Raw genomic sequence first — 12648 nt, 5'->3', positions numbered from 1 at the left:
TAATACTTCTCCTTCAAGTGGAATCATATAGTTGTCACTTGACAATTATGTGATATAAATCCAATATGAATTCAATTATATAATATTATGAGTAAGTGAAACTTATAACTCAGTCTACTTTAATATTATGTTGAATTAGGGAATTACCCATGTTAATGCGCATGACTATTAATAATATTAGTTTATATATTTTCTTTTAATTTTAATATATCAAAATAATATAGTATTTTAAATTTTTTTTATTAATTATTTCAAATTTTATTTTTATTACTTTTATCTCTCAAACTTTTTAATAAAAATTTTATAATAAAAATACTTAGAAAAAAATATTATTTATTATAGTATTAACAAAACAACTATTAAATAATATATAACTTACAACTAATAAGATATCTTCCTGCTTTTTATAGATATATGCAGATTTGGAGAGGATGCTGATAAAATTATATTTTAATTTATTTTAATTTGAATTTACATAAATTATAATATTATTTTATATATCCAAATCATTAACCAATTCAATATTACAACCCAATCATTTAAATTTGCCTTTTAAAATTTTTACCTTTATTAGAGGCTAACGACAACCATAATATGAGCTTTCATATATTTATTAGAGTCCTTTTCTTTGGAAAAGCATGATTTTGAATTCCCATCAAAGCACTCATTTTTATAAACTAAAGTTACAAACTTTAGTTCTATACAGTGCTTTTTAAAAATGATTTGTCATTGTCATTTTCTTAATTCATATTAAGATTGTTTGAGAATTTATGGAGTTCTAAAGTGAAAAATTAAGACTATATATATCAAAATTAGGCATTAATTATTTTCTACTGCAATCCACTTTTAAGCTTTTCAACTTTTTGTTGTTAATGAATAGGAGTGTTTAATAAACATAATTAAAAATAATAAATCTGTTTTGTCAAATGATATTATATGAGTCATCACATTGTTCTTCAATTTTATAAGTTATTCCAAGCTAATTTTTCATTAAAAATTTAAATATTTGATTTTTTTTAGTTTTTTTAACTATGTTTTATATATAAAATAATAATTTCATTAAAATTTATCATTAATGGTTTAAAAGTTATAATCGTTTACTCCATCATTTCTTTTTTTTTTAATGATAATTTAGTCTCTATAATATTTATAATAATTTAATTTTTTAAATTTAATTATTTCAATTTATGTTTGATTAACCTTTTTTTTAATTATGTTTGATTAGCTATTAATTTTTAATAAAAGAATTATCCTATTAATAAAAATATATCTTAAAAAATAATTTATTTTTTATTAAAAATTAAAAATTAAATTATAATTTTTATTATATATTAAGACTAAATTATAAATTAATCGAATAAAAAAAAAAGGCTAATTACAAGGGTGTAAAGTTAAACTTTTTATCATAAACCTGAATTCATTCAAGTGTGAAAATTTCGTGTACGTTTCATATTAAAGTTGAATAGTTAAAATTATTTAAAAAAATTAAATATTATTAAAAAATAATTTAAAAAATTATAATATTATTTTAATATTTTTATAATAAAAGTTTATTAAATTTAATTTTTAATTTTTTTAATATTTTCTAATTAATATAAATAAAAAGTATTCATCTTCATGATAGCTTTGTAGCACATAAGCCTGCACATAGACAATTAGGTTTTGGATAGGGGGTGGTAGTGGTGGGAAACGAGCCACGTCGCCTTCCATTCTCTCCCCACATGGATGTCCCTATTGCTTGTTTGGGTTTGGCTATACATCATATGTATTTAAAAAAGCCTTAACCAAAGCCTATTCCATTTAGCTATGTGTCCTCTCCCCCATGTCTTCCCTCTCCATTTGATTAAATTCCAAAACCCTTCAATAATTCCAACTTCATATTTGCTATTTCTTTGAGAAAAAAAAATAATGAATCCAACATTATTGAAATATGCTTATTTATTAATATTTTTATATAAAAATATAAAAAATTATTATATTAAACTTTCTTAATAAAATATTATAAATTTTTATGTAATAAAATATTATAAATTTTTAAATAAATATATTTAATAAATATTAACAAATTTAATAGTGTATTTATTAAAAAAATGGTTAAAAAAAAAAAAACCTACCCACTTGGTCTCTTATATGGGAATGTTTATGGGAGTGCTTGGAGGCAGCACATCTTCAAGATTTCTTCATTAATTCTTCAATCCAACCGTGCAAGCGATTCGACCCACTCCACTCTTTTGAGTTCAAAAAATATAAATTAAAAAAAAAGAAAGAAAAAAATATGGAGAAAGCCCACCCAGATGCTTCTTTGTTGTAATTTGGCTCAGTCTTTGGAGTGTCCAATCTGGGAATTTATATTTTTATATTTATTATTGAAATAATAAGATCTTCATGTGTTTTCTCTCTCTTCCTTTCTTCATATTTTTTTAATGTCAACCTTCCTTCACAATCACATTCTTGAAAGCCATATTCTGCCTCTTCATTATTGTCGCATTAAATGTAATCTTGATGAGAGTATACCCGCTCTTGGTTGAGATGGCCCACTATGCAAAATCTCATTTAACTGGACCTGTCTTAATGTTGTGTATGAAGGGTCTAGGGCTCTAGGCCCAGTTTTAGCCCACTTATAGCACAATTGCACAAATCTTCCATGTTTGCTCAGTTCAAAACAAGCAGCGACATTGAACTACAGGCAAAGACAAAAGTTAATTACCACAAATTATATTTACAGAAGACTTATTACAATCCATGTTTTCACAACATGCCAAGTCAGGCTAAAGAGCGAAAATATATCCAAACACACACTAATTAAAAATTACAAGGTTATCACTCAAGAAGAAACATGCTTTAAGAGTTAACACTTCATTTTACCCACAAGGTCATTTTATTGGTACTGCACTTAGTCTTCACAAGTCTCTTGCCACAGTAGGTTATCTTTAGTTCCAGCTATAGCTAATAGGGGTAATACCTAACAGTTGAGTCAGCATTTCAAAAGCAGGATCAGAATGCTGTGCAGAGATTGTCAACCTTAATGTTAGAGGAACATTCTCGTCGAATAGGGCTGGTAGGACCACACAACCTGCTTCTCTTTGGTTCGGATATCCTTACACGAGACATTGCCACAGCAAGGACATCAACGAATCCACAGTCTTGCTCGTCCAACCTCTTTATTGAACCACCAGATGATAAAATTAGGCTAGTGTCATCACTGAGAAAGCTGCTGGTTGTTATATCGATTCTCTCAGACTCCAACCCATCTTTGCCAGTTAGTCTTTGGAAAGTCAATCTTACATGGTTTCCTAACTTCGGTTTTACTGTACGTAACTTCAAAGTTGGTTCTGTATGGAACAAGATCCACGGATGCCCTGTAAAATCACACTTCAGGTTATAAAACACACTAAATGACAGTAACAAAGCTTTATCCAACGTATAACTAAGAACTAATTTGATCTCAGTTCATGGAAAAATAAGAACAGAATATAAATATTTGATATCTTGAATGTCAAGACTCATGAGAATTGCTCCATTTGGCTACTTGTTCGGCATACAGGACAAGTGGCCCACATCCCGAGTCCTTGCTAGTTAGTCTTAAATCTTAATGTGATACTTCCAAACATTTCCATGAACCAAAATGTCATAGACTCAGAAAGCCACACAAAAACAGTATGATGCTATGTGAAGTATCAAATAACTGGTTGCCTACAAATATTATCAGATATTTGCTGCCATTTGCCTTCAACATGGACTTTTTAGCAACTGATTTAACTGGGGAAAAAAATGGAAAAAAGAAGAGAATTAGCCCTTGAGCAAGTTGATGTAAACCTTATTTCACACATTTCATAAAAACAAGTGTTTAAATCAAAATAAACCAGCATAATCCAAGATGCTGAATAACTTTTTTGATAAATAATAGAACTTCTAGGAAAAGCCAGTAGTGGAGCATAGGATACATCCTGGTATAATAAGAAACGCCCAAAATCTAACAATGAAATACAACAATAAATTTGGCAAAATAACCTAGAACTTACAACTCCTAGAACTCAAGCAAAGGTGTCATCCCACAACTCTAATTTTAACAGCAATAATCGAGGACTTCAATACCTCAAAGACTCGACTGTACCTCTCATCTTACTTCCTTCTAAATTCACCCCACACCAAGTAACCTTCCGCCCTACTTCTCATTTCACTCAGCTATCTATTCATCTTAAAGTTGAATGCGTGTGTGTGTGTGTGTGTGTGTGTGTGTGTGTGTGTGTACATTATTAAGTTTGATGCTCTAATTCTAGTTTTAATTTCAAAGACACTAGCAGCATAAGCTATATTGCATTCACAACACTTCCATAGATCGTTGGCATCATTACCAATCAAAGTACAATGAGTATGAGGTGAACAGTGACATAAATCTACCCAATTTATTTTCCATAAATGAATCAGTTCTTCAAGTTCATGATTAGATGATCAACCATATTCTTCCAATAGTATGTCAATCTAATAGTTAATGTCAGTGAGAAGCCCCTAGGATCCCTTGTACAAAACATCTGCTAACAAAAAGGCAAGGGGTATAGGACACTTACTTAGTAATTCATCAGCAGTTAGTCTTGATGAAACATCCCTATTGAGCATTCTGGCAACGAGATCCCTTGCAGGTTGGGATACTGACTCCCATAACCCACTCTCAAAATCTAGGTTAACCTTCTTAATTGCCTCAAATACTGCATCCAAAGAGTCACCTTGAAATGGAAGAATGCCAACCAACAGAGCATGAAGGAGGACACCAGCACTCCAAATATCAACCTTTTCTGAATAGTTGCCAAGTAGAACTTCTGGGGCAACATAGGCAGGACTTCCAACTACACCTGTAAGGCTCTGACCTGCATGGAAGACACCAGAGTTTATTTATTATTTTCAGAAAACTATGCATAATTGAGCACTGAGTACAGAAAAGCCCAATTATGGAAAAGATATCAGTATGATAGAATCAAATGCAGATGTTTCAGGCCAGTCAAATCACTGTATTTCTTAACATTAGTTAGATCAGGCACTAATTTATAGCAAATGCTCAGTTTATATCAAACACGAACTAAGAGAGACAGAAAGCAAGAGTGAGCATGGGAAAAAAAAGAAAATAAACAAGCTCATGTCACATCTTTCATAACTGCAAAGAAAATCCGTGGTAAACTGATAAACCAAACAAATTAAGAAGAATAAACTTTCCCTTTTTTATTCCCCTGTTGAAGAGGTGTTTAATAAACTTCAAGCTTTTAAAGCATTTTTTATGTCAACAGTTTATTATCACTGTCCATGCAATATTCATAGAATTGCTCTCATGATTATCCAAACTCAACCCTCCTTTAAGGTTCTTGGCTAGCTAAATAATTCTAGGCCAGTAACACATCAAGGTGAGGAGTAAATTGCTGCAATAACGATTGAAAATACATTAAGCTATACATTAAGCATAAGAACAGCTTCAAAAATGCAAGGAATTCATACAAAAGCATCATAAGGTTTTTCAAAAGAGAAAAGTTACAATGTTAACAGCAGTTATTCCTCAAAGAAAGAAACAAGCATAAAATCCTTACTCTATAATCTATTTTAGTATTGGAGAAGCTTTGTTTTGCTTTCTGCATTTTTTTTCTAAGCAAAAATTAATTTAGTTAGATTGATTAAAAATGCATTTTAGAAGGCACATTATGCATTTCATATTGCTAAGTGAATATTTGGAGAACTAGATTTGGAATTGCTTCTGGACAGTGGACATCCTGAAATGAAATTTTAAACCTATACCAGTATCTTTTACACACAGTCCAGCAATAGGTATATGTACAGAGCATGAGTACTGATGCCCATAGAAATACATCGAAATATTTAAAAAGAAAACCATTATTACCATTTGAAATCCTCATAGCTAGCCCAAAATCTGCAAGCTTCATTTGCCCAGAAGTCGTAACAAGGATATTTTCAGGCTTTATGTCCCGATGAACAACACCCATATCATGGCAATATTTGATAACTGAAATCAACTCCCTCAGTACATTAGCAGCGTGATGCTCTGAATATTGCCCTTCCCTAGCCATCTGGTCAAGCAATCGCCCCCCAGAACAAAGCTCCATCACAAGATAGAAAGATTCTGAATCCTCATACACAGCCTTCAATGTTACAATGCCTGGATGACCAGAAAGGTGCTGCATTATCTCCACCTCTCGATGCACAGGATCCTCACCCTTGCGCAACATTTTGCATGCAAATTCTTCTCCAGTCACTTTACTTCTACACAACACTACAGATCCAAACTTACCTTTCCCAATTGTTGCACCCAAATCATATTGTTGCTCGATCTTTTTCTTCCGACCCAATTGTGTTGCTACATCAATACAACCAATTTTCCTCTTAAGACCCCTACAAGGTGGATCTAAAGAGGAACTCCTAAAATGGGGGGCAGTGACAATTCCTTTAACTACACTCCTAGGGGAACCAACTTCCTTATCTTCATCTTCCTTGCACTTCTTCTTCTGCCTTGAATAATCTCCCAGTGACAAGTGAGACCAAATAATAGCAGATGAAGTCAAGGATTTGCCACATAATGGCAAAACTTCTAGGCCCTTTCTCTTCCTTCTTAACAACTCCATCAAACAATCAAGGTCAAGTAATTCTTAAATGCCCCCAAAACAATACGCAACCAAAACAAGATACTACATTTCCAAAATGGTAATATTACTCCAGAAAGCCAAACCAAACAAATTATAAACTAAAGTCTCTTCAAGTGAAATCAAAGCAATAACCATTCTATCACAAGATTAGATCCTTGCATACATTCTGCAATTCCAGCACAAGGATATTAATAAGAACACCCTTTTACTCTACTCAACAATAAAAATCTTAATAGTAATTCCAGACCAGAAGTAATAGGATCAAGTTAGTATCCGACCTTTGAACATTAGAAGCCTCTCGTTCTTCTTCTTTCGAATCATGTTCACCCACAATTCAAAGACTTTAGACATTGATTGATTTCGATTTGTAAACAAAATCTGTAAACATAAAAAATATCCAAGAAGACAAACGATCAACCCAAAAATTTAAAGGAAAATAAAAGACCCACCCAATTTAAGTTGCTAAAATTTGCCAATAAATAAATATATCAACAGATCACCCTTATCACTTTAACTGTGACTTACAACAATTAAGCCAGACCTTACAAAAACCAAAGACAAATCATCCAGCCCATAAAAATTTCTTAAAAAAAAAGGAAAAAAGCTTTTTGCTTGTAATTGGAGTTCCAAAAAGACACGAAATAAGTGAACTTCCAAAAAAGAAAAACATGCCCTTTTTATCTTTTCCTTGATTTTCTCAGAAAACAAACAGATATCATTCCCAGCACCAAAAATTAAGGAAGAATGAAGAGAATGTGAGAAAGAATGAGAAACATACCTTCATAGAGAAGAAAAATGGGTTAATTGATGAATGGATGGGAAAGGCCACCCTTATAAAGAGGATTAAAAAAGGGTTTGATGGAAAGGGAAAGGCTTCAGTATTCTTTTTTATTAGAGTGTTTGGGAGTGACTTTGATTTTTTGATGATACAGAGAAAAGCACAAACTACACGTGAAAGCCAACAACCGTTTGTTTCTGTATCTCTCATCTCGCGCGTTTTCTATTAACTGCTACTGTGTTGTGTTACCTTTGGACTGGGACCTACAACCCATTGGAGCTGGTCGCTGCATTTGCCGTCCACTTGGTACCTTCTCGATGACCAAGCGCACAAGATCTACTCTTCTACTTCCACTATAGATTTTTTTTTTCCCCATTTTTACCGCGGACTTTTTTTTTTTTTAGTTATAAAAAGGTGGAGGTTTAAAAATTAAAATTAAATTATTTAAATCAAATTTTTTTTAAATAATTTATCAGAAAAATATTTTTTATGAAAAATATTTTTAAATAATATTTTCATAATAAATATTTTTAATTATTTAATTATAATATTAAATTATTTATATGCATATATGTAATATATATATATATAAATATTTTTATATTTTAATAACAATTAAAGTTAGAAAAAATTAAAAAATTATTTTTTAAAAAATAATTTAATTTTAAAAGTCTCAAAAATATATATATAAATTTGATAAATGTCAGATATTCAAATAATGTGAGATTTTTTATATCTAATTTATCCTTTTTGATAATTAAGGCCATGATACTATATTGAGCATTTGAATCTAACTCAAAAGTTAATTTGTGAATTGAAAGTTTTTAAAATTATATAAGTTCGATAAATGACAAATATTAAGCGGTACGATACTTTTCACATGTACTAAAAATATTTTTTATTAATATATTTTTTTAAGTGTTTTAAATATTAAAAAATATGAAAAATATTTTTGAAAACAAGCAAGAGCCTCGAAGGAAAAATATATGAACCTTCTTTATTGATAAAATATAGACAGTGAGAAGATTTGACAGAGCATAGAGTAAATCTAAAGTTCAAATGAGTTCAGAAAATAAAAAGGCTGCCACTTATGTAACCCTGTTGGGTGGGTAAGTTCTTTTAATCAGATTTTATTTGGGAATATTATTGAAGCTGTTAATAAAGAAAATATTATCTGAAATATACATTAGTTAAAAATATTAAAATTAATTCTAAATTAAATTTAATAAATTTTAGTTATACAAATTAAAAATAATTAAATTATTTTTAACAATGTTTAAAATTATATTTTTAAAAAAAATTATATTTTTTAAAAAAATTATATTTTTATCACAATTTCAAAGAGGATTTTAGTGGGTTGTTTCCTATAATTGGTTTTGAGACCTCTAGCTGATAAAATAAACAAACTAATTGAATCCATTCCACTCTCAATTTTTCTAAATATAGAATAAAAAGTTCAATTATTAAACCATCAGCTAAATAATAAATCCATTAGTTCTTTAAACATAGAATTGGATTGGTTGGTTTTGACCATTTGTGAGTTTGAATAGCCACAGAATTAACAATAAAACAAACTAATGAGTTCTATCTTAGGCTTGATGTATATCATATATTTTTCCTGTGCCAACCAGGGATAGAGTTGCAGGGGGTGAACCACTGATGAAAAATTCTGTTCAACTATAGTACTACTACTGTTCAATGTAAACATGACTAAATATACAGGAGAAAAACATGAATAAGTAAAATACCGAGTTATAAAAGAAAATTAACAGAAGTCACAACACGATTAACACTTACCATTGCTGACCATTCCATCCAACTCTAGTAGCCATGGAAGAGACTCCTGATTTCTACACTTAGCAGCTATGAATCCTAATAGATTTGAAATGCATAAATGGGTACCCATTGCCATTTTCAGGCCACAGTTTTAACAAGTAATTCGTTGCCATTGCCCACAACTTAGTTGCAAATAAAGAATAGTGAAAGAAGGCATTTAGTTCTGAATTAAAAGTATTTTATGTAGCACAGGGTAGAAATACATAACCAGAAACATATAGCAACACCAACTGCATTTATTTCCCTTTTTTGAGTACCTAAATTACAAAAAGGTTCTCTTCATCCAATCCAATCCCACTCATTTAAGTCATGTTAGAGAGAGAGAGAAAGAGAGAGAGAGAGAGAGAGAGAGTAGTGGTGATACCAAAGTGTGGAAAACTGGTAGTCTAGATAGTCAACAATAAACAGAGTGGAAAGAACTACAATAGTATTTATTCTCTCTCCTGAATTGACACGTATCAATGATGTTCCCTGCACAGTGTGGCATTGGCTAAAATAAACTGGGAATCACTTCGATAAATTGGTGAGATCAAAATTCCTTTCAATCAGAAGCACATGGAACTTGTTGGCAATTTCACTTAATCCAGCATCTGAGAATGCATCCAAAAGCCTTCCACAAGCAGTGATATCAAAGTCTGTAATAGTAGACTGTTTCCACTGATCAAGAACTTCTCCCGCTTCGTTCACATGTCCAAGCATCAGATATGAAGAAAGGATGCAAATGAAGTTTCTGTTTGTCATTTTTTGTTTAGTCATTCTTAAGGATTTCCATATTTGATCAACTTTATCTTTGTTTCGTAAACCTGCATACAGAATGATAAGGAAGTCATATGTTATCCATTCTCTTTGCATGATACCCTTCCCTGCTTCAACAACGGTACTGGACTCCGCATTCACAAGATGACCTGCTTTAACATATATATTGGCAATGTCAATGTATCTAAGCCAATCATCATTACAACCAGGATTGTGGCTCATTTCATCCAATATCCTCATAACTTGATTAATATTTAGAGTTGCAGCACATGAACTTATCCATAGATTGTAAGTGAAGATGTCAGGGGCAACCTTCTGACTTTTCAGTTCTTCAACAGCTAATGAGACTTTCTCCACCTGCCCTATTGACATATACAGAGTCATCATCTCATTATATGGGAGAACAGTGAAGGACAGGTTTGATCCTTTTATTCTCTCATAAAGCTCTTCAGCCTTTTCTAGTAATTTTGACCCAGCATAAGAGTGAAGGAGTGCAGTATAGGTTTCGCTAGTTTTTGCCGAGACAGGTAGACCTTCAAAATAGCGTTCCGCAGCATCAATACCAAAAACTTTTGTCATCAAGTCAATACGAGTTGCATAGTCAGAGTCTGATAACTCAAACTCTTTATTTGTAACCATCCACTCTGATATCTGCAAACTCATATCAATTGTAAAACATAAATGAATAGTATTTAATGACCAGACACTATGAAAGGTTAAATATTTTCATATCAAGAAGTAGAGTGATAATTATCTATTCAAACCCCTCAGTAATTGAAGCCAAAAAATAAAGGTAAGAGCTAAATTTGGCTCCTAAACTTGGCTAATGTCTAATTACAGCCAAAATTAAGTTTTAGGGCCAACTTAGGATGCAACTTTTATTTTAGGCCAGTTGAACCCAATTTTTTAATCAAATTTATCTCAGAAGATAATAAATAATAAAAGCTTGACATTATAGGACTCCAACATTTTATTTCTTAAGCCTCTCAATAATCATATCGAGCATAGTCAGATGCTCCAGAAAGTAAATTGTCGCTCAGAGCCATAAGTCTAATGAAATTTTTCTAACACAGCCATAAATGTTACCACGTATTTATTCCAACCCATGGGGAGAATTAAGAATTCAGAATACAAAAGAAAATGGCTAGCAATTTCCTTCAGTTCAAAATATGATTTGGCAACAAAGTATCCTTGTTATCTACTTAGCTCTAACCTAGCACACCCACCCAAAGAATTATCATTTGAACCTCTCCCCCTCTTGTTTATTACTTGATTTCTGGTTTACTCCATTCAGTTAACCTCGAGTTTTACCCTTTCTCCACTCTAGCAATCCCACTTTTTTACTACAACGTTCCTGTTTTATAATTTGAGTTGTTGCTTCATAATATGATACTGGTCCCCTTTTCTTCCACCAATACCATGAAAAATCAGAATTTTCCTTCTTATAACAGTTTGACATATATAAGAGAGCATGAAAAGACATAAGCACTGCATAATTCATTATTTCCATTGACAATAAGACATATTTAAGAGAAAGCAAAATTATGAAGTTTGTAACTCTATAATACTTAGATTATTCATACAAATCAAGAAAAAAAAAATCTCCAAAGCAAATTACACCCTTGATTGTCCTGCATCTCATGTAGGAAGTATCAAGAAGAAGAAAAAGAACAATTACCACAACGAATAAGTAGAGCCATTGTGAAAAAAATGTTAAAGAAAGCAAATACGAAAATTTATCGCATTGGTCTATAAGCAAGCATCTATAGTGTATGATCTCCATAATACATAACTTGAAATACATTTTGATGCAGTTAGTTGCATTATTCAACTCAACTGAATCACAATACAATACTAATCAATAACAACTTACCAACACAGCCACATTTAATCACAATCAATAATTCACTGTTTTTAACTTAGCTAATTTTCCCCATTAGAACACAAAAGAACTACCAATTGCCCACCTAGAGAATCGTTCTTGCCCTAATTTAGTAGTATAATGATCCTGCCTCCTTATCTTTTATCACATTCAGTACTCCCGAAATTGAATAAGTGCTAAAACTACAGAATTTCCTACTTCAATTTATCAGAAACCAAACAAAAAGATTTATGCAGTACAAGAAATTCCTAAAAAAAAAAAGAACAAAAATAGTAAATATAAAAATGAACCTCAAGAGCATGCTTGTAACGCTGGGACTTCCTAAGCTCTTTAGAGATGCTTCTGAGCTCACAGGCCGTCACAATGTTCCCTTCGTTGACCCATTTCTGTATGATATTAGTGGCGCTTCGCTTTGGAAGTCTCAGTCTAAGGATTCTACTCCTCAAGTGGTCTTCATTCTCCTTTGAATTCGATTCCTCTTCAACAGCTTCGCTATTCAGCGCACCGGAAGAGAGAAATCTACCAAACTTCCCTTTCTCTAGGGTCCACAGAGATCCAAATTCGCTGTTGATTATGCATTTCCTAGGGTTTTTGCACATAAAGTAAAGTCGGGTAAGTAGCTTTGAAAATTCTGAACTTTCTCCGCAACCAAACAGAAGAATAGTTAGAACTTACCGTCGGAGCGTGAAGAGTAGCGATCGGGATGCCATGCCTGTTATTCTTTTACTTTCTTGTTTAGCATGTTTGGGAGGGCT

The 12648-nt window shown here is 31.7% G+C and overlaps 2 protein-coding genes across 4 annotated transcripts; both read right to left on the bottom strand.

Moving 5' to 3' along the window:
• Positions 1-2681: 2681 nt before the first annotated feature.
• Positions 2682-7613, bottom strand: LOC110672904 (serine/threonine-protein kinase PEPKR2). Of its 3 annotated transcripts, none has more exons than XM_058133987.1 (5): positions 7420-7613; positions 6920-7019; positions 5882-6807; positions 4569-4865; positions 2682-3759 (listed from the first exon to the last, which is right to left on the bottom strand). In XM_058133987.1, the coding sequence occupies exons 3-5, from the start codon at positions 6618-6620 to the stop codon at positions 3629-3631; spliced, it is 1167 nt and encodes a 388-aa protein (XP_057989970.1). In that variant the 5' UTR covers positions 6621-6807; positions 6920-7019; positions 7420-7613; the 3' UTR covers positions 2682-3628. The 3 variants fall into 3 exon arrangements, with proteins under 3 accessions (XP_057989970.1, XP_021691519.2, XP_057989969.1); XM_021835827.2 differs by having other exon boundaries at positions 2682-3359; XM_058133986.1 differs by lacking the exon at positions 7420-7613 and adding an exon at positions 7157-7356 and having other exon boundaries at positions 2682-3359.
• A 1860-nt stretch (positions 7614-9473) lies between these two features.
• On the bottom strand, positions 9474-12648 carry LOC110672915 (pentatricopeptide repeat-containing protein At5g09450, mitochondrial). The gene is made up of 3 exons (XM_021835850.2): positions 12569-12648; positions 12184-12475; positions 9474-10662 (listed from the first exon to the last, which is right to left on the bottom strand). Exons 1-3 carry the CDS (start codon positions 12601-12603, stop codon positions 9763-9765), a joined length of 1227 nt encoding a protein of 408 aa, XP_021691542.2. The 5' UTR covers positions 12604-12648; the 3' UTR covers positions 9474-9762.

Source organism: Hevea brasiliensis, chromosome 14 (genome assembly GCF_030052815.1).
Source record: "Hevea brasiliensis isolate MT/VB/25A 57/8 chromosome 14, ASM3005281v1, whole genome shotgun sequence".
Classification (NCBI taxonomy): domain Eukaryota; kingdom Viridiplantae; phylum Streptophyta; class Magnoliopsida; order Malpighiales; family Euphorbiaceae; genus Hevea; species Hevea brasiliensis.
The sequence above is the reverse complement of the archived record's forward strand: the minus strand, read 5'-3'. Positions and strand labels throughout refer to the sequence as shown.